General features: G+C 41.9%; 1 protein-coding gene across 2 annotated transcripts in view; it reads left to right on the top strand.

The window, feature by feature from the left end:
* cwc22 (CWC22 spliceosome associated protein homolog) overlaps positions 1–17918 on the top strand; it is an 80027-nt gene extending 62109 nt beyond the window's left edge. For both annotated transcript variants that reach the window (XM_020054932.3, XM_010880110.5), the window contains exons 11-20: positions 583–645; positions 1162–1263; positions 2415–2499; positions 6646–6706; positions 13605–13682; positions 13998–14150; positions 14650–14777; positions 14952–15053; positions 15344–15528; positions 16718–17918. In XM_020054932.3, coding sequence (XP_019910491.3) covers positions 583–645; positions 1162–1263; positions 2415–2499; positions 6646–6706; positions 13605–13682; positions 13998–14150; positions 14650–14777; positions 14952–15053; positions 15344–15528; positions 16718–17406 — 1646 coding nt within the window. In that variant the 3' untranslated portion in view covers positions 17407–17918. The remainder of the gene's footprint in view (positions 1–582; positions 646–1161; positions 1264–2414; positions 2500–6645; positions 6707–13604; positions 13683–13997; positions 14151–14649; positions 14778–14951; positions 15054–15343; positions 15529–16717) is intronic.
* The last annotated feature ends 3506 nt before the right edge of the window (positions 17919–21424 follow it).

Here is a 21424-nt window from a genome sequence, read left to right as displayed (position 1 = left end):
GTGGAGAGAGAAATCTCCAATCCCATTATTCAGTCCATTCACCTGCTGTTCTTTATTTCCCTAAGGGTTTCATGCCTAATTGTACATTGAACTGGGAGTTTCCTCTAACAGTCTACATAACTATACAGATAGAGCTGGGACTTCTCTATCAATCTAAAGATTCTGTCTGTCTGCTGCTCTCCCTCTCTTTTTGTTTGTTTGTGTGTCAGTCTTCCTATCTGTCTGTCATTCTGTCGATCTATCCTGAAAGTTTTCTGCCTCTGACACTAAGATTAGTGTACTTTTAATTATTCGTGCTTGTGCAACTCAACAGAACGTAAGCGTCTTTTCTGTGTCTTCAGCATGGACAGACTTGTCCTAATTGAAAATCTATACAAACTCCCCCTCCGGGTGCAATAGATGGGAGAAAAGCCATTATCACATTGTCCCTGTTATGAATAACATCCAAATACAGTCAGTTTGTTTTTATGGGTAATTACTTCTGATTCCACCTCATTTGCAATGACTGTAATTGCCCTGAAATGTATTCATTGGAAATGAATGGTTGCTATTAAAATCAACAATGTTCTGTCTATCTTGCAGATGTCTTTAAGATGGATCCAGACTTTTTGGTAAATGAAGAGAAGTACAAAGCAATAAAAAAGGGTGAGTTGATAGCTTGATGGATCACAGCTGATTACATGCATTTCGCTCCAAATGCTTTGTCTGCCTTTGGTTCAGTGCAGTGTGTTTTAGGGGCCACCTGCCAGTGGGCATCTGTGTCATTTTCCTGCTATTGCCGAATGTGTTTTTGCTCAGTTTCCAAATTAGGGCTGGTGCTCTATTTGGTGACGCTAAGTATTCTGGGGTGGGAAAAGCTACTGATGTGTGTGTGCTTTAAGGCAAACCATTAAGGACTGTTGTGGCCTTTTAAAATGAACACTGTGAAATGTAACTAATAATTGATTTTAGAACCTTGCTGTTACCTAACTAATGTTGTGGTGACCATAGAATAATTATTCTATATTACCAATTCTAAATGATTGAAAATGCGTAGATGAACACATAGTTAATGTTCACATATTGGAAGCCTTTTCAAGTCTTTGTTGTAAAAGACTCATTTAGCTAATTAATGTGGAGGAAAGTGGGTTTCAACACCATTTGGCTGTCCTTTCCCCGCAGAGATTTTGGATGAGGGCAGCAGTGACTCTGGGGAAGATGCGGGTGGAAGTGATGATGATGGAGACGAAGACGAAGAAAAGGAAGAGGAAGGTGGCGGAGATGGTACTTAAAAATGTTCTAGAGTCCACATTACTTTTTATGTTGGTAGTGATTGATTGACTTTATTATTTATTATTATTATAATTATTAATTGAAATGACTGAATATATTAACTTAGCCTTTTCTTGAAGCGCAAATTCTTTCCACAGTGTGCAAGTAACAATCACAACAACAAATTGTTAGAAAGCCATATAACACCTAATCAAATCTGTAAATGTGTTATTTGGAGAAAAATGATTCAAAGAATTGACTTTTTATTGAAAATGTATATAGCCTTTATGGATATTAACCAATTGATATCTAATACGCTAACTAGCTAACGACAGACATTTAATGTAAATCTGCTATTGCCAACAAACATCGTGTGCCTGTATGAAGTAAAATCAGCCATTCAAATTATTGGAGTATTTTTCAACATAAAAGTAACCTATTGTAAGTTATGTGCATGCATTTAATAGTTTTGAAAAGAGTAATTTATACAACAAATTTTACTTTCTTTGTGAATGGACTGTAGCAAAAAAGACCATCCTAACCAAGTGAGATCCCCCTTGATTTGTAACTTGTTGTCAAGGCTGGGTTCACAGCTCTTCTTATGGCTGTTGCAGTAGGTATCGTGTCCTCATTGGTTCTGGAGGTTATCTGTCCTAGAAATGTCATCATCCCCGGAGGCTCAGGATATATGCCACATGCCAAGACCATTAGTATGAAAGAGAGCTCAGAATCTCTGTCACAAATGGTCAGTCAGGCTGAGAAGTCAGTGTCTGACGGCTCTGCTCCCATTTTAAACTATTTGCCTAAAAACATCTGCTCTAGATCCATGCAGTTCTCCTTTTTTATCTACATGAATGACATCACAGTTTCGATGAAGTATAATAATATGCTACTTAGCCTACACTTCAAAGGGATTTTCAGTTTTTTTCTATGTCTGTTACACCTGTGGGAATAGAACCCACAACCTTGGCATAGCTAGAACCATTGTCACACAGGACCACATTGTTTATTTGCTTCATTCTTTCAACCATTTAAGAGTTCAAATAATTCTCTCTAAATAGCCAGCGACCTCTGTTTGGAGTCTGATAGGGTGACCCCTGACAATGTATTCGATAATCTGACCTCTGTCACTCTGCTGACTATTGATTGTTTTCCATTCATAGAAGCAGAGAAAGTCACTATCTTTGACCAGACGGAAGTCAACCTGGTTGCATTTCGCCGCACCATCTATCTTGCCATCCAGTCAAGGTGGGTAGTTGTGTGTCTGTGTGTTTCTTTCTGTTGAGAAATCTGGACTGTAGTTTCCAGTTGGAACAGCCTGCAATCTAGGGATGTTTTCAGCAGAAACACGTATAGTTTTCCTCTGGGCTCCAATAAAACTCCAAGCAGTTGGCTGAAAGTCACTCTATGTCAGTAGCAGATAGCCTTGGAGAATGCAGCTGATTTAGAGCTGCATTTAAAATGTACCATACCATACCATCTTCTTCCGCTTCATCCGGGGCCGGGTCGCATTTAAAATGTTTTTTCCTCTAATCAAAATATTTGTTTGCTCACCGTTAATTTGCATGAAACGTAATGGGTGATGCATCTCCATTGTAAAATGAAATTGTGGATACATTTTTTTATTTGTGCAATTCTGAAGTTTGTGCAAATTGTTGTGGTCTAAGTCAAGGGTTTGGACACTTTCTAAACATGAAATCTCATTTCATTAAAACAATGAAATGAGATTTCATGTTTTAATGAGATTTCATGTTTCATTTTTTTGTTAATCTCATTTCAACAAAAAAATTTCAATAAAACAAAAGGCCTTTTCTGAATCGGTAGTATTTAAATTATTATTTTTTATAGTGAGAACAGTAAAATAACTTATCATTTGATATGTAATTATTGATTATTATGACAATGTTTTCTGAGATGTTATTAATGAGGACAGTGGGACATTTATCAGTCATCAGAATGACCAAGTTTAGGTCAGACCATGCTCGCTTAGCTTGCATCAACAGCTTACACAACGCCCCGCACCCGAGCTTGCAGGCTTATTTGGCGCCAAAGCTATGCCGGCTACTGCAAGTCATATAAATACGCTGCAGAGAAATCCCATTCCCAGATACTTGCGCAAAAATGTGCTGTGCCAATAACAAGTGGATGAGGTCAACAAGTAGAGAAGTTTATTGGGGAACATAAAACTGGGGTGAGACAAATTCATGGAGCCATGCACGTTGGCGACCCTGTTTTAATCTCCGGATACGCTCCTCTGAGACTGACAATCACTGCTCTGAGTTTCTGCTGCTGGTGCACGTGTAATGCGCCGCATGGGTAAGCATCCGTCCCCCTGACACTCCTTTGCCCAAAATGTGCAGTGGCTAGGTAGTGTAATGGTAGTCAATGAAAGTCTTTGATACCGCCTGGCATGCCTGCTCTTCCTCTAAACGTTCGGAGGCAATGACTTGCTCAACCACTTCTTATTTCTTCGTACTAGGCACACACAGATGACAACGGAAATCCACATGTTGATCCGACTCTCAGGAAGTTGTCAAAAATCAAGTACTCACTGTCCTGGACAAAATATTTGGATACTGCTAGGCATGGCACTGGAATGTTAATTCTGCTTTTTGATAATGTAAATACATACAGTACTTGTCCATTTGGTCCAGTCTGGCCTGCATCAGCCACTCATTTAATATAACATGTTTTCAGGGATGTCATGCTATTTGGGGAGAAATGTAGTGAAAGATGGAGGTGAGAACTTTTGCTGAACGATCCCAAGGTGGGATTCAAACCCAAGCTGAGCCGATGCAGTGTATATGCAGATGAGGCAGCAGATTAGACTGCCTGACTACAGTAGGAAATGTCACTTCATGTTATAAGAAGCTAACCAGTTAATAGCCTCACACTTAAATGCCATGTTCCTTCAATTAACTAGCTACTGTAGTAACATTATCTCAAGAACAGGTTTTAATGAAGCCTTGTTCTGACCTGAGTCCATGCCGAGACAGTTCTGTTTCGCTGTACACTCAGCTGTCCTGCCACGTAGCGACTGGTGCTTGGGTGAATGCTTGGGCACGGCCGTTCTGGAAGCTGTGACTGGGAAAGTGTTCATTAATACGCAGCTGTCGTTTAATTCTAGTTTAAGAATGCACCACTCTTTAGTTACAACATCCTTTTGGGAGGTGTTCTGGTTTTGATCTTTTAGAACACCGAAACACAAACATTTGCCCTGCCTTCTATTTGCTGCCTAATGAATGAACTTCAGGCCATAGATGTCAAGGAGAGCCAGCCGCTCTGGGTTATACTTAGATTCCCTTTTGCGCTGAGCTGATCTTTTTCCAGCGGACGTAGGGAGGCGAGCACAGAGCAGATAACCTTTCAGTCTCGGACAATGTAGGTGGAAGGATGGTACTACAAAGCAATCCACTTACTATTAGCCACCCAGCGATGCTTAGGAGAGCAAAGTGCAGAGGCATTCACTGTCAGACATGCTGCCTCAGGGCCCGTCAGTGACCAGTCACATGTTAATGATGCTGAAAGCTTCTTTCCTTTTCTGAGGTTATGCATGTTTGAGGCATCTATTTTGAACTGTATTCTGACTGAACATCTTCAGGCCATGAATAGGCGGGCTGTGATTTGGGCATTAGCTTGTGTTCAGGGTTCGGAAATGCAGCAAATTTGGTCACTCTAGTATCCAGCTCTTCCAGCCATAATAACGGCTAGAGGCGAAATGTGCAGAATTGTCTGACTTATTTGCGGCATTACTATAGGTCAAAGGACTTGTTTCCCAATTTATTTCTCCTATTACAAATTGGGTGACCCTAATAATGCATTTAGTGTTAAGAACATACCGCATTCAACTCAGTAAACATTGTGTTGCCTGCTCAAATGAATTCATCAGGTAGCGTGGCTTTGGCAACACTTAGTAAACACATGCAGGGTTGCAAAGTTCATCTACCAATTTGGAGGACAATGAGCATTCAAAGGCCTCCAACAGGGCCTGAAAATCTAGCCCATTTTGCTTGAATACAATTTCACAGATGGACCACTTGGAAGTTTAATCATGGTGAATTTTTTTTTTACCCATTAACTGATGCATTAAACAAATTGATAGGAACATCATGAATTGAATTAAAGGCATCCATTAGTGGCAGCAGTTCTTCCAATATTTGTTTTTATTTCACAATTATTGGTATTACATGTTTGGGCACTGCATAGCATTAGCATTTTGGGATTTTTTTTAGGTAAAATATAGATATTTGGCGTATACATTAGTCATAGTAGATTAGTGGATTGTCATAGCCTGGTTTGTCACATTTTCCATTATTCTCTAAGCAGGCGATAATCAATTGTCCTTTTCCATTGACCATCCATCTGTCTCAGTGTGTTAGTCTGTAATGGGAAGACTAAATGGACCCCGGGGAGATATAAAATAACCACACTATACTCACTATGAAGGGCTGTGAGGACCTGTGGTCGTAGTTCTCTTTTAACCCTTTTCACATACTGTGCTGACCTAAATCGTACTGGGCTGGCATAATTATTATATTTATGCATGTTTGTTTTTATTATTGGCAATCTTTAGCATGGTTACAGCAGCTGGGGTCAGACATGGAGCATGGCTGGTTTAGCTGGGTTTGGCCTGTGTAGTGTGAAACTGTAATCCATTTGGCTGAGCTCCATTTCTGGATGTGTTTGAGCAACCGGAAGACCAGCAGAAGCACCAACAGAGGAAATGGTCTGAGCTCTACTGTGACCACACAAGAAATTAGATTAGCTCTTGCTCTCATTCGTTATACCTGTACAGAAGCAATAATTTAGCTGGTGTGATGCCTAACCTTTTTCAAATTAAACACGCATCAGAATTGGCTTAACTTCCTCTGGGATTATCAACCTCTTTACTTTAATACCAGCCCATCAGAATTCCTCTCTGTAGTCTTGGTCAAATAAATGGTCAAGACCGTGGTAGAGTTGTGCGTGTTTTGGTTCAGACGTCGTGGCTTGATTATTTTGGCTCTGCAGTGTCTGTTCGTGTTTGTCAGCAGTTTCAGTAGGGTAGAGATGTAGAATGCTGGAGAAAATGTCTGTACAAAATGAGGTCTGTTGTGTTTACTGTTTCACACCATATTTGTAGTGCTGCCTACTTTCTAAAAGTACTTTCAAAAATGATCCCCCAAAAATGTCTTTCTGCCCCAGGTTTGTTTGTGGATATATGGACTCCACTAAATGTTCTAGATGTGCTTATTAAAATACATTTTTGGAAACATCCATCTGACACGTCCGTAGGCTACACTGTCCTATTTCACATTTCTTTATAAAGCTGTTTTGGCTGATTATGCATACTCAAGTGTTAGTCACATTATTCTTGTTTTAATTTATAGACCCATGTTTCTCTTCTTTCTACAGTTTGGACTTCGAAGAGTGTGCACACAAGTTGATCAAGATGGATTTTCCTGACAGCCAAACGGTAGGCTGTAGTCATTTTCTTCCCAGTCTACTGTTGTGCTTTCTGCCCACCTTCCATGTCTTGGCCATCTAATCTATATTTCCATTTCTCCAGCTGTTTATCCAAACCCTCAACCTCTTCTAAATATTTGTTTCTGGTCTCCTGGGTTGTGGGATTCTTCACTCAGGAAGCATTTGAAGTTTTAATTTTCTTGTTTTGCTCATTTGCCACACCCCAAAAACGCTCATTTAGGAACTGGGTGTTTCCCACAGTAATTTAACTTATCAAATATTTAAGTGGCCCAGTTTCCACTTGTGCAGATGTAGACATTGTAGAAACTGTCTGCTATATTTCTAATAATTTCAGTTGAAATGCAGTAGTCTGCAGAAGAATTTCAGAGACATCCTATACATTGTTAGATCAAGGGCAGCTCTCATGTTCTGTATTTGGAAGCGAGTTCTCCCTGTTTAAGCACCTACTACACATTTTATGTAACAGAAAAACTATGAACAGTCCATCTCCTTGAAATAGATGTGCCGTTGGTTATGTTATTTCTGTCCGCCTTCGTACGCTACACATTCGTGGGTTGACATGCTATTATTTGATAGCTCTCATATAGCTGTTTGGCAATGGTATTTCTCACAATATGATGTTAAGTTACTTCCACAAGAAAGCAAAATATTGGAAATGAGGATATATTTCAGTGAGTAGTGTTAGAAAATATACCCTTAATTCTTTCACACATTGACCAGTCACTGCTGTCTATCATTTGTACAATGCAATATATAGTTGCATGTTTAGTGGTTATAGAACATCATGCCCAGAGTCTGCTTTTGTCAGCTTAATGTCAGATCACTTTTAACATCCATGGAATTCCTCAGCTTGTGCCGGTCTTCTTTTTGTGTCAAGAGAGAAGTTGCTTGAGGCTGCGTAGCTGGTGGTGGGTTTGTCATATAGCTTTACATAGATATTCATGGTCTCATGTCCTTTTGTGCACCTGCAAAGGATTGTACATGATAGACTGTTAGTTATTATCCCATCTGGATGGCTGCATATTGCCACGGTGTCAAACCAAGGAGAGAATCTAGCTAGTTCTAATTATTAATAAACCCTTAAGACTGAATAACAACCTACCTGCTTATGTTTGATGGCTGTAGCATGTCCACTTAACCTTTTTAACCTTAATCTACTCGTTGCTTAGCCCCAGAGGGTGTGTGGCTGAATGACTTCAGTGTCACTGTGAAGACTTGGTATCAGCTATCATCACGCTACAAGCACCACTTGAAGTGATGTAACACATTGTCTCTGCACCGGTCTGATTCTGGTTGCTGCATCTATTTCTTGGTACAAAAACACACAGTTCTTAGTTATTTTCAAGATCTTAATCTGTACCCATCACAAATACAGTATTTGCCAGCCCCGCTGAAGCCCTTTATTTACATCCCCAGAGTCAAGTGGTAAACTTGCAGATTCCATTTTTGTCTCTTGGTTCGGTTTGTAGCAAGTTGCCTACTAACTTTAATGCAGTTGATAATCAGCAGTGCGAAAGAACAGGACTTCACAAAGGGGTGTGAGAGCGAAGAATTATTCTGTTTGTGGGTTCCACAGCTGGGAGTGATAGCATACAGGCCTCACCGTGCTAAATCAGTCTGCTACAAAAATAAAGATGAATACATTGAATAGGGGGGAAAAATTGCTGAATAATTATTTGGCTACTTGGCTCTACCTGCACTCAGTATATTTCCTTCACAGCTTGTTCTCCAGCTTTTTAAGTAGTATTGTCAATCGACTGAAGAGGTTCAGGCCCTCTCCGGATTCTAATTTGCCACATTAAAACAAAGCACCCTACGCATTACCAAATGTAATGTGGATATAATGCAGAAACTACAGATTGAGTTATGCAATAGTTGTCGGCCCTTTTTTTTTTCAAGCAAATTTCCTCATATACAGTGGGGAGACCAAGTATTTGATACAATGCCGATTTTGCAAGTTTTCCTTCTTACAAAGCATGTAGAGGTCTGTAATTTTTTTAAAACAAAAATTCAGAAAATCACATTGTATGATTTTTAAATAATTAATTAGCATTTTATTGCATGACATAAGTATTTGATCACCTACCAACCAGTAAGAATTCCGGCTCTCACAGACCTGTTAGTTTTTCTTTAAGAAGCCCTCCTGTTCTCCACTCATTATCTGTATTAACTGCACCTGTTTGAACTTGTTAACTGTACTGAGTTCACACACTCAATCAAACAGACTCCAACCTCTCCACAATGGCCAAGACCAGAGAGCTGTGTACGGACATCAGGGATACAATTGTAGACCTGCACAAGGCTGGGATGGACAATAGGCAAGCTGCTTGGTGAGAAGGCAACAACTGTTGGCGCAATTATTAGAAAATGGAAGAAGTTCAACATGACGGTCAATCTCCCTCGGTCTGGGGCTCCATGCCATATCTCACGTTGTGGGGCATCAATGATCATGAGGAAGGTGAGGGATCAGCCCAGAACTACATGGCCGGACCTGGTCAATGACCTGAAGAGAGCAGGACCACAGTCTCAAAGAAAACCATTTATAACGCACTACACCGTGATGGGTTAAAATCCTGCAGCGGACGCGTCTGAAGTTTGCCAATGACCATCTGTATGATCCAGAGGAGGAATGCTTTTCTGCAAAGGGGCCAGGGCTACTGCACTGTATTGAGGGGAGGATGGATGGGGCCATGTATCGCTTGATCTTGGCAAACAACCTCCTTCCCTCAGTAAGAGCATTGAAAATGGGTCGTGGCTGGTTCTTCCAGAATGACAACGACCAGAAACACACAGCCAGGGCAACTAAGGAGTGGTTCTGTAAGAAGCATCTCAAGGTCCTGGAGTGGCCTAGCCAGTCTCCAGACCTGAATCCAATAGAAAATCTTTGGAGGGAGCTGAAAGTCCGTATTGCCCAGCGACAGCCCCTAAACCTGAAGGATCTGGAGAAGGTCTGTATGGAGGAGTGGGCCAGAATCCCTGCTGCAGTGTGTGCAAACCTGGTCAAGAACTACAGGAAACGTATGATCTCTGTAATTGCAAACAAAGGTTTCTGTACCAAATATTAAGTTCTGCTTTTCTGATGCATAAAATACTTATGTCATGCAATAAAGTGCAAATTAATTACTTAAAAATCATACAATGTGATTTTCTGGGTTTTTGTTTTAGATTCCACCACTACCAGTTGAAGAGTACCTACGATAAAAAATTACAGACTTCTACATGCTTTGAAAGTGGGAAAACCTGCAAAATCGGCAGTGTATCAAATACTTCCTTTAAGTGGGGGGTGGGTAGCCTGAATCAGTTTATAGTCGTGTCCTCAGTGTGCACGCCGCATGTCTCCCATGGTGTTGGAGAGGCTTTTGCACAACACCGGTCCTGGAGGGGGACGGGCCGTGCCTGTCATTACATTTCTATATTGCTTAGAGCATCCAGAGGACAGCCTGTCAGTTTGCCGGCTATTAGGGTTCTACTTAAGGTTGCATGACTGTCCGTGACTCTGTGTGTGTGTTGAAGTTGCCCTGGGCGTTTCAAATCACGTGTCGTGTCTGAGACGGGTCTGAGATCACTCTTTATTACATTAAGCCTTCTCCTTTAGTCCGTGAGTAGTGAGTGAGCTGGTAGTTTGGTTGTATCATGGCTTACAATCCTTCACCCTTCAGCATAGGTTAGGCCTCAGTGTGTTACGTCAAGTCATGGAGTCAAAGGTTAGATTTGGGCTCCTCTCATTCCCAGGAGATGGAACGTAGATGCTGTAACGTTGCCCTGCCTGCATGTACAGCCCCTGGGGCCTTTTCCCACTGCAGACTGGAGCTGTTTTGTTCAGGCACCTTGAGTGTAAAATGGGCTTATTTTGTGGTTTTTCTTCCGATTGGTTTTAAGACCACAGCAGGGTATACAGTTTCATTTATCTGCCTCCCTGATGCTTGCTGGTTAAAGATATTTAGGCTTTTATAATTAATACTAATTTAATGGCAAAGTATTTTGGCCATATGTTGTTGACTCACCTCTGTTTGGTACCGGTCCGAATCCTGGCATTTGGGAAACCCTAATCCACAGAACCACAGAAACCTCGAGGCTTTCTGAGGAGTGTGAGAACGGAGCTGCTGGGTAACATGTAAACATCACACTTCCTTTATGGCCCCACCCATAGTAATATCAGGGTAACATACCCAGCCGCCTGCGCCAAGGGTCACTTCGCTGATTTATGGTAAGAAGTTAAAGTAAACCAACCCAAAGCCTCCATTGCTGCCTTTGCCCGCAGACTGCTTCAACGCCAAGGAATCTTGTGTAATTATAAGTTAAATCTGTAATGCCTCTGGAAAGCATGCATGTAATCATAGATGTATACATAATCCTCTCTTAACCATGTTTGGCATAGCAGAATCATACCGACCTAATACCCAGCCAGCTGCAAGGCCTTGGGAGCCTGCGTGACTGAGGTTTCTGCATTCATAACCAGGTGGACACATCCTGTCAGTCAATCATGCTGATCTATGGTTCATGTCGGTCTGTGGATCTACAGGTGCCCCCGGTCCACAGCCAGTTGAATAGAACAAGGCCTGGTGAGGTGTCCTTACCTGCCTGTTAGGAATAGTCTCTTTGTGATATTTTTTGCTGTGGTGGATAAACTCATCAGGGAAGCTGACTACTGAATCGGTGACTGTTGACTGATTCGCAGACATAGCAGAGCAAAGCTCTTTTCTCCACACACACGAGCGCGCACAAAGTGTTTCTGTTGGTCATGTTTATTGCCTAGCTTTTTCTGGGCCCTGGCTCAGCTGTTGTGACATCCCCAATTGAATCCTATTGCAGAAGATCTCCCGCCAGCAATTCCTTTCATATTTCAACAGCTGCCTACCTACTAGTGATATTTCTAAGCCTATTGCCCCCTATTTGAAGATGCAACAGTTAGCTTTTCCTTTCGACAGGCGCGGTCATTTGCCTCATGTTGATGCCAGGTCAGGCAGAGTTTCATACCTCGGGTGTGACTCAAACGTGCTTTGACCGGCACACTTTCCAGTATCTGTATCACCGAACCCAGTGCCGTCATCTGCTGTCTGCTTCCTCTTTTGTCATATAGACCCGCGTCTCAGGAGCAAACCATACAGCTTCTCGCCTTGTGCCAGTCATGTTTGTTGTTAGAACTGCTGAGGTGATTAAGTATTGATGTCTGTCCGCTAGGCTACATGTTCAGAACCTCCTTACGCTTTTACTTTCAAAACAAATTTCACTGTGTTTAGTTTTCTTGTTTTCTGACTTCTATTCTTTTCTTATCAGATGTTCTATGAATCAATCTTAAACAATGAGGGAATCTAATATTTGTTTGTATTAATTTCCCTTTTTCCACGTCAGTAATGTATTCCACTTTATTAACATTTATCCTTGTATTCCTCATCATTACATGTTCTTTGGTTCCAGTCCTGGCTAGGTCATGCTCTGTCTGGAACCAAGCTGGGGTTTTTAAATTTTGGAATTAGTCTATATCATTCCTTTCATGTGCACCTGCACTTAATGTTCAGGCTTCTGGTAGTCTCTTTTTTTTTTTTATTCTCTAAAATTGCTGGACTGTTACCACTTCTGTGTACTGAATGTGCATCATGTCCGGAGCTCTGCGAGAACAAGGCAAGCCAGTAGGACATGGGTGGGGCCAAGACAATTTGTACCACCCTCTGTGACCCCGGTGTTTTTTGTTTGTTGCAGTCAGGATCTTCACTCCTGGCCACCATGATGCAGCTGTGTTGATGAGCCGTTACTTAGAGAGAACCTTTCTCCGAACAGGTTTCCCAGCTATTGAAGAGCAAGCAATTACCAAGTACCTCTAACAGTCTGTAGCCTACAATTCTTACTTAGGCTGCCTTCTGCCGACGTCGTCGTTAGCTTGGAAAGGCCATTTGCCTGTGATTTGAGTGGTGTGTGGGTGTCATGGGCAGGTCTTTTGGGGTCTGAGCCAGGGGTGCCACTCCATTCAAGTACTACTCTTAATACTTCTTCAAGGTTGGAAGTCTGAAAATAAGAGATGTACATTATTTTTTAATGACTACCCCTTCCACTGTCCCCCATACATATATCTGTAAAGCCCATAAGTCAAGTCCTCAGTTTTAAACACAGATCAAACTACAAAGGCCAGGGAGCTTTTTTCAAAGCCTCATAAAGCAGAGTAGTAAATCAAACAACATTTATCTTTAAGCCCAGTCTAGTGAATGAAAAAATGCTGTGGGTGATGTTATAAACCACCCAGACATTAAACTGAGATGAAGGACAGGAAGGAAACTGCTTAGGGATGTCACTGTGAGACTGTTGGAAAATTTACAGAGTTGAATTGCAGTGATTGAAGAGCCGAGTCATTGTAGTGACTCCACAATAATGACCGTAAAGGAAAGAATTAAAGAAATAAAAGTATACTCAATAACTGTATTCCAAATCAGTGGTTCTGTAAATCACCAAGGCACTAGAGTTGTCCAACCGCAGAACTGGGTTTGGGCCTGGCAGTGTGACTCCAGAGTTACTGTCCTAACAAAAATCTCTTTCAAATTCTGACAACACATGCAAATGACTCCCTAGCCATGATATTTTTTTTGAGATTGTTGACAAATCAATCATTTACTTTCCCTCGAAGTTTATGTTGATTCAAGGCTGCACTGTTCTGTGTACTGTATACCATTTTGGACCAGGCCCCATTGGTGCGATAAGAGTCCCTTTTTGGACTAAGCCGATGCTGGCTGCAGGAGGATGTAACATATGGCTCTCCACTCCAGGACAGCACAATGTTTTTATTTTTTTTTAAATCCCCATAGTTACAGTCCTCTCTGGTTTAGCCAGACCTCAGCTTCCCCTCTGTGTCTGTGTTCCTGGGATTAAGGATATTTTTGGTTGTCTTCTCTCAACAGAAAGAGCTGTGCAACATGATTCTGGACTGCTGTGCTCAACAGAGGACCTACGAGAAGTTCTTTGGTCTTTTAGCGGGGGTAAGACAAAAAATATTTGTATTTATATAACCAGGTCAAGTCACTTGAGAACATATATTTTCAAATTCAATGGTGACCTGGCCAGAGACATCCAATTGCAATGTGTTTTATGCCTACAACGTAGTTGAAATCTGTTTGTTGCTTAAAGGAAATGGGAATTCTGTCACCCTTGAAATTGCATTTGCTTTCAGTACAGTAGTACAACTCATTAATTTGGCCTATTTCCAGAATTTTCTCACATTCAACAGGGCTGAGTTATTGACAGTATTCGATGAGCCGCTAACTGTCTGAGGGATATCTTTGTAATTTTCTCAGAGGTTTTGTCTGCTGAAGAAGGATTACATGGAGAGTTTTGAAGCCATCTTCGTGGAACAGTATGAAACCATCCATCGCCTGGAGACTAATAAACTTCGAAACGTTGCCAGGATGTTTGCCCATCTCCTGTACACAGACTCTGTGCCCTGGAGTGTAAGTTCTGTTGTTCTCTGTGGCATTTTATTCCCACTTTCTGTGGTCCATGGTCAAAGATACAATACATGGGGAATATGGGATAATTTTCTTCGTGTGAAACTCAACAGCTCTGTCCTGATTGTTGGTCCAGAGTGCTTGAAGTACTTAAAGGACCTGTTTGGAGCATTGAAACTAAGTGGTGGGATATTTTGGGAAATATATCAACCTTTTAAGGCTCGTCCTCCCATTTCTTTTTTCTATTAATAGATTTTAAATGGCATGTAATGTTTTTAGATGAAATCTACCGTTGCAGTTGGCCTGTTCTGTTGCGTCAGCGAGACCATTTCCAATTAATAGACTGCTCTGACAAACGTTAGAGTCTGGTGCCTTTATTATGCCCTTACATTGTTCAGTTGAGTTGTAGAATGTGTTACCGCATCGAGGGTAACTTTAGGTGTTAAGCCAGCGCAAATCCTTCAGCGTCTATTAATGAAGTTGCATTTTGTGTCCACATCAGGTGCTGGAATGTATTAAAGTCAGTGAGGACACCACTACGTCATCCAGTCGAATCTTCGTCAAGATCTTGTTCCAGGAGCTATGTGCCTACATGGGCCTTCCCAGGCTAAACGAAAGACTCAAGGATGTGTACGTGAACGTGTTCTCTTCCGCTGCACACCTATCACCTGACCACCTTCATATTTCTTCTCTTGCTATGCCACTCCTGACTGCCCCTGAGTGTGAATTAGGTTACGTTGAATTGCATTGGAGTCAATTGAATTGAGTGCTCACGATGTTTCAATGCGTTGTGTTGTCGTTCAGGACGCTGCAGCCCTTCTTTGAGGGCCTCTTTCCTCGGGACAACCCCAGAAACACCAGATTTGCCATTAATTTCTTCACCTCCATTGGCCTGGGAGGACTTACGTAAGTGCTGCCATTTTAGTAATTTAACTATAATATGCGCCACTTATTAGATGGTTTCTTACAAAGCAACAGCGCAATGAGTTACTGTGTTTTGTGTGTTTGTGATCTCTGAGGGATTTGAACGCACCACATTGAGATCGCTAGTATCATGTTTATATCAACTGAACTACACCGCAACATATTTTAATAACGCTTCCTTATATAAGCTGCACCGTCAAACATTCTAATGGGACATAATCGCAATCTCCTATCTCTCTCGCTGTGTCTGTCTCTCCTTGTCATTCCTGCAGCGATGAGCTTCGTGAGCATCTGAAGAATGCCCCTAAGATCATCATGACTCAGAACCAGGAAGTGGAGTCATCGGACACAGATTCGTCCTCGTCCTCTTCTGACTCCTCATCCGACAGTGACAGCAGTGACAGTGACAGCTCTGATTCGTCCAGTGACTCTGACTCCACATCCAGCAGTAGCTCAGGTACGGAGGCTCTTCATCTCCACAGTTGTTTTTTGTAGATTGGTCTCAGACTGGTTTCTTACCTGGTCCGTGGTCACTAATGTCTGGGGCTATGGTGGAGTCCATAGTATTTGTCTTTCCGTTTCTGGTCCCTGCAGTGATGGTGGCCCAGCTTGGTGGGTGATGATTGAGTGCCTCACATTGAGGAATGTGTCAAATATTTATTTAAATATTATCATTTTCAGTGAGAAAGATTGCAAAGTAATTTGACTGAACACAATTCGGGTTAATTGCCTTGCTGAGATCGGCAGATCTTTTTGACATTAACCATAGGTGGTTTGATGCACTTCACTGCTTTCCTAGATTACGAGTGGCCTGTTATGACATAATAAGAACATTTTATTTGGAAAGTGTTTTAATCCGAAGCAATGTCCTGAAGTGTGTTAATGTAAAGGCTACAGCATGTTTGATGGAAGCACCAGGCAAGCGACATTAAGACAGCTGTTTGTGTCAGTCCCTTATTGATGACATGCAACCATGGCCAACCAAGGACAAGTCTGTGTTAACCTGTTTCAGAACAACGTCATGTGTCAGAGCCAGTCTCTAGAGGAGAACAGCGATTGTCCTGGAGAAACAAATGTTCTCCACACAATTACCACTTTTACTTCAAATCCATAGCAATGAAATGACCTCAGTGCTATGAAATATCCAACAGCACAAAACATGTCAGAACGTATTATTAAATGTCGGCTGAGCCTTATAAAATGTTTTTTTCCACTCACTAAACTGTCCTGAGCTTTAACACCAGCCTTGTGTGTGGTCCCCGGGGGGGGTTCCCTGTCTGGTGTTGACATTCTGTGTGTTCATTGAAGGCACACATGCTAAGACAGCCATCCGCTGCTCAGGCAGTCTGGTGACTGTTGGACTGGTGTGGTGTCGGGCTTGACTGGTATGTTAATGGCAGTAGGTACTCCAGGCACTGGCCAAAGGCAGTCTGTCATCACCATACACAGGCTGTGTTCATAGGGAGCTAGTTGTAAGCCATGCTGATGTTCACTCCGCCATTTCAAATGGGTCATTGGGTGACATACTGTTTGCTAGTTCCGCAATTCACACCTTTCATCAAATATTTGTTATAGCTATTGTTGAATGAATTAGAAATGGATAATAGAATGATATAAAGGTAGTATAAATATCTCCTGTTTTACAGACTCTGATTCGAGGCATAAGAAGAGCAAGGGCAGAAAGAAGGTTGAAAAAGGCAACAAGAAGGACAAGGCATCTTCCAGAAAGACCTCCTCCAAGCAGAAATCCCCTCTGGAGGAACGGCCCAATAAGAGTCTGAGGCATGAGAACCGTCGTCGTGACGACAGCAGCAGCGACGAGGACGAGGCGCATCGCGGTAGGCGGAGACCTGGGCCTGAGGACCGTCACAAAGCCTCTCACCACCCACCCACGCGCCAGAGACCGGACCGCGCCGGGCACAAAGACAAGGACCCGCCTCATGGCCGACCCGACAGAGAGACCGACTACCAGGACCGGGACAGACAGCCTGAGCCCCGGGCTCACAGCAAGGATGACGGGAAACACAAAGCCCCTCCGGTGGACCGAACCGACCGCGATCGAGTCAGACACCGGAGCCCTGAGAAGGAGAAGGCGCCAGAGAGTCGAAGCGGCAGGGACAGAGACCGAGGGGCAAGGTCAAAGTCACCGGAGAGAAGCAGCCGCAAAGAGAAGGACATGGAGTCCTCCAGGGACTCATACCGGAACGGAGTGGAGCGGCAGGCAGAACGGGCCGACAAGGAGAACAGGGAGAACCGACATCACTCCGACAGATACAGAGAACCCAGGAGAAATGAGGAACGAAGCAGGGATAGCTCCCCGCGTAGACGGAGATAGCCGGACAGATGTTAAACATATGAGTAAAGCTGTATATTTTCTTCCAGTGTCCATACTAGCACACCGTATTACTTAGAATGCCGCATAGCCGTCACAGGACCTGATTCTAAGTGGTATGCTAGTGTAGGCATTGAAACCGCCTCAGTGGTCTTGGTAGTCATGCTGTTGAAATGTCAGCTTTGAATTGGAATAGTCCATCTGAACTTCAAGTCATTGTGTCAGTTTCCCCTCATTGTATGCATCTCATGTCATTGTTTTTATATTGCCCAATGAAATGTCTTTCTTAGGGATGCTTCCACCATTGTATCGGGATAACAACAACACAGGACTGCTTGGAGACGTAGTGTATATACAAACATTTCTGTGGGTTTTATCAATGCAAGACTGGTAATGTCTAGAAAGATTGTAAAACGTTTGTATTTGATGCAACAATCTATTTTGTATTGGTGCGACCTATTTTTGTGTAAAAAAAAAAACAACAAGAAAAAAACATTAAAAATCCTTCAACTGTTCAATTGTACTTGGTGTGTTACTGAATGTTATGTAGTACACAAAAAGCCTTTTATTGATACAGAGTGGAAGTGCACTCAAAGTCTGCAGATGTCGTCTGGCCCGATTGCTTCTAATTACAGTTCATACTGAAAATAACTGTTTTAATTAACCATTTATTCAAAAATACATATAAGGTATGGGGCTTGTACCATACTGTTAGATGCTTGAAACGCCTCTGCGGGTGGGGTCGTGGGGGGCTTGCAAAATCAGACGTGCATGGCACTTGACACAATACAAAAAACACTTCATTAGCAAAACACCAGTGATGAGATGTGTGGGAAAATGGACCATTTTAGTAGGTTGCTGTGTGAGGTAATTTGATGCCATCACCTGCTTCCGGATGCACACTGGGTTTTTAACTGGTTTACATTATACCGTTCCTGCCAATTTAAATTCATGAAATTATTGAATCGTTGCCATTCTTTCACAAACTAGTAGGTAATTGGTAGTGTACAGATCCATCTAGAAATGATCCGTTTTGATCTAATCTTACATTATTCATGTTGAAGCTCCTGCCAGAATTTATTCAGGGCCATGTTATAACAATGTGTGAATACATGCTTATTTAGTTTACATAGATTTTAACATAGATCCTATCTTCTCTGACTTTCAATGTTTTATATATATATATGTACCATATTAAAACGCACTGAACTGAAAAATGTATAGTCTTATGTGCTGTGGCTAAAAGAATGGAAGATTTTCATTGGGACACGAAATAGAAATTTGCCAAATCTATTAACATCTGTCAGTTGGAATGCTGTTTAGTGGGAGAGGTGGGAGCGCAGATTGAAGCTTTGATTTACTGGGGGGTTGAGAAACAGTGAAAATAATCACATTTGCATAGGCTATGTGGGCCAACTCGGCACTGTCATTAATTTTATTGAGTCATTGGTTTGTTCTGTGTTAGTAAAGGAGGACAAAATTGAACTGACACACTGTTGAAGAAATTACTTTTTTTTTTCCCAAGAGAAGAATAGAGTATTTCAACTGTCTTAAGATGATTTCCTATGGGGGAGAATTAATAATGCAGGATAAAATGACAGATTTTATTCGGAACACCGTTAACAATTGTAACAGCAACATGTCTTCCTGGGGTCCACACATAATACATGACAGTACAACAATTACACACAAAGGACAGGTCGAGGATGGAGCTACATCTTTTCTTCTCAGATTCATTTGAATGCATTTTCTGCTTTATTGATGGCGGAGGGTTAGAAGGGTAAAGGACCGAGTGTCCTTAAATAACTTCTGGCAAAGATGGTCAGTGGTGGGTCGTCTTGAAGGTGTCTCTGACTGGCCGTTTATCTCTGCTCCATTCCTTGAATGTATCCCTTTTGCCTCCTCTTCAGAATGAATCGGATAAGAGTGTCCGATAGGAGGATCAGGCAAGGTTTTAAAGGAAGCAATGAGATTGGACTTGAGGAAAGGTGAAAGCAATTAGAATTGAGTTAAAAAACGTTTTCGTGATCGGTTGCACTGGGATGAGGACTCAGAGAATCAGATCTGTGTTGAATGGAACTACTGGTACCAATATAATGGGTGGTTATTTTACATCCACACGCTCTGTCCTTTGTCTCTTCAGTGCTGTGCTGAGGATAAGATTATAGTAGGAGATGTGACCAAAGTAGGTTACATTGGATGTATATGTTAAGATGTCAGTTTTGCAATGTACACTTTATTATATTAAAAGCAGTAATGTTTCTAAGACAACATTAACGTCCGACCCAGTAAACCATTTACGCTGTGTCCTAGGATATTTGATAATCACCAAGTTATATTTTTCATCACTCTGTATATCTATGTTTTATTGCTATAGTCTCAGGGAGTAGGTGTAGAGTGAATGAGCGAAGGGAATGCAGCTGTCAATTTGGAATGGTTTTCTACCCGCAAAGAGTTTATTCAGAGGATACATTAGAGAGAGAGAGGGGGGGGGGTGCCACATCCATCAGGCTGATGACTCCTGCGTCGGGGGAATTTCAGTCCCACATCCAAAGGGTATAGGCTGTCATTTGGGAAACATCCCCTGACTCGTGGGAGTCTTTGGAGCTCCTTCACAGGCTCTACTTTCACTCCAGACGAAAGCAGGGAGCCGGGTAACCCATACGCTGATAATGGGACTATACATCAAGCACACTATTAGCGTGATGTGGATGGCCCCTGGGCTATATGCAGTGTGGATTTACATTCCCTGCGTGTCCTATGCTGAAGAGGTGTCCCACTGAAGAATGCCTCTACTGTAGGCTAGGTAGGACAGGGTGCATCCTCATTAGACAATGTGCTGGGGCAGTCTGCAATTTCATGAGCAGCACTTTGCTACTGTCCCGCTGAAGAATTATTCTCATTGCACAATAGAAAGGGATGGATGAATGTAACGATCATTCTGGAAAAGTTAGTTAGTGAGACGTTTCACATTCAGATCAAATGTGATTTTTCCATTGCAAAGCACGCCAGGTCGGTGTTGTTGCGTTTAAGATGGTCTCTAATTGAACATGAATCAGATGGTTCGAGCCCTGAATGCTGATGGACTGAGAGCAGTGGTTTATCAGGAATTATTCATCAGTTTGTTAGAATCCTGAATGCTGACTGCCTGAAATCCGTTTTACTTGAGTCTGTATGGGTTGGTGGTATACTGCCAAACCACCACTGCAATGCGTTGTGCCTAGGAACATCTCTTAGCCATGTGCCACATGGGCCATATTGTTAAATTATAAATGGGTTAATCTTGTAATTACATTGGTATGACGTTCATAATTGTAATTAGGTACCTCAGGGTTTGTGGTCAATATAGCATGGCTAAAGTTGTTTCCAGACCCTCTGCCTTGTATCTTGCAAAAGAAGAGCCCTTAACTTGGCATATATTACCACATCTCCTCATGCCTTTGTTCTTTATTCGGACATACATTTATTAGATTCAGAATTCATTAGGATCCTTTGATCCATACAGCATTATAAACTGGCTGGTTCAAACCTTGAATGCTGAGTGTTTGAAAGCCATCATATATTACACTATGCCACAGGTATGACAAACAATATCATTTTTGTTGTTCTGTTTTGTTGGTAACAGGCTGTCAAGTTGTTAAGAACTGCCCTAAACTGTAATATATTGGTCATATTCCACAGCTCTTGTGCTTTAAGGTAGTAGCACACTAAGAATGCATTTGTGGATGTAGGCCAAGCTTAGTCTTACTATTCTAATCAAACAGTTAAGAAGTGTGTGCATTTTCATGTGGTTTTACCCCTGAATCCTTTTTTAATCCAGATGGGATGTAATGGGTGTAATCTCAACTACAGGACATTTGTGAAAAAAGAGGATCTCAGTGCGTGGGGTGCAGTTCTGAAGCTAGCATTTAACTTCTAGACTAGTCTATTTACAGTACGACTTACAGGGTTGGAGTCAATATCAATAACATGTTAGTCAATCAATTGAGATGAACTAAGATTTCATCAATTTGAATTGGGT

The sequence above is a fragment of the Esox lucius genome, chromosome 16 (assembly GCF_011004845.1).
Source record: "Esox lucius isolate fEsoLuc1 chromosome 16, fEsoLuc1.pri, whole genome shotgun sequence".
Classification (NCBI taxonomy): Eukaryota; Metazoa; Chordata; class Actinopteri; order Esociformes; family Esocidae; genus Esox; species Esox lucius.
The sequence above is the reverse complement of the archived record's forward strand: the minus strand, read 5'-3'. Positions and strand labels throughout refer to the sequence as shown.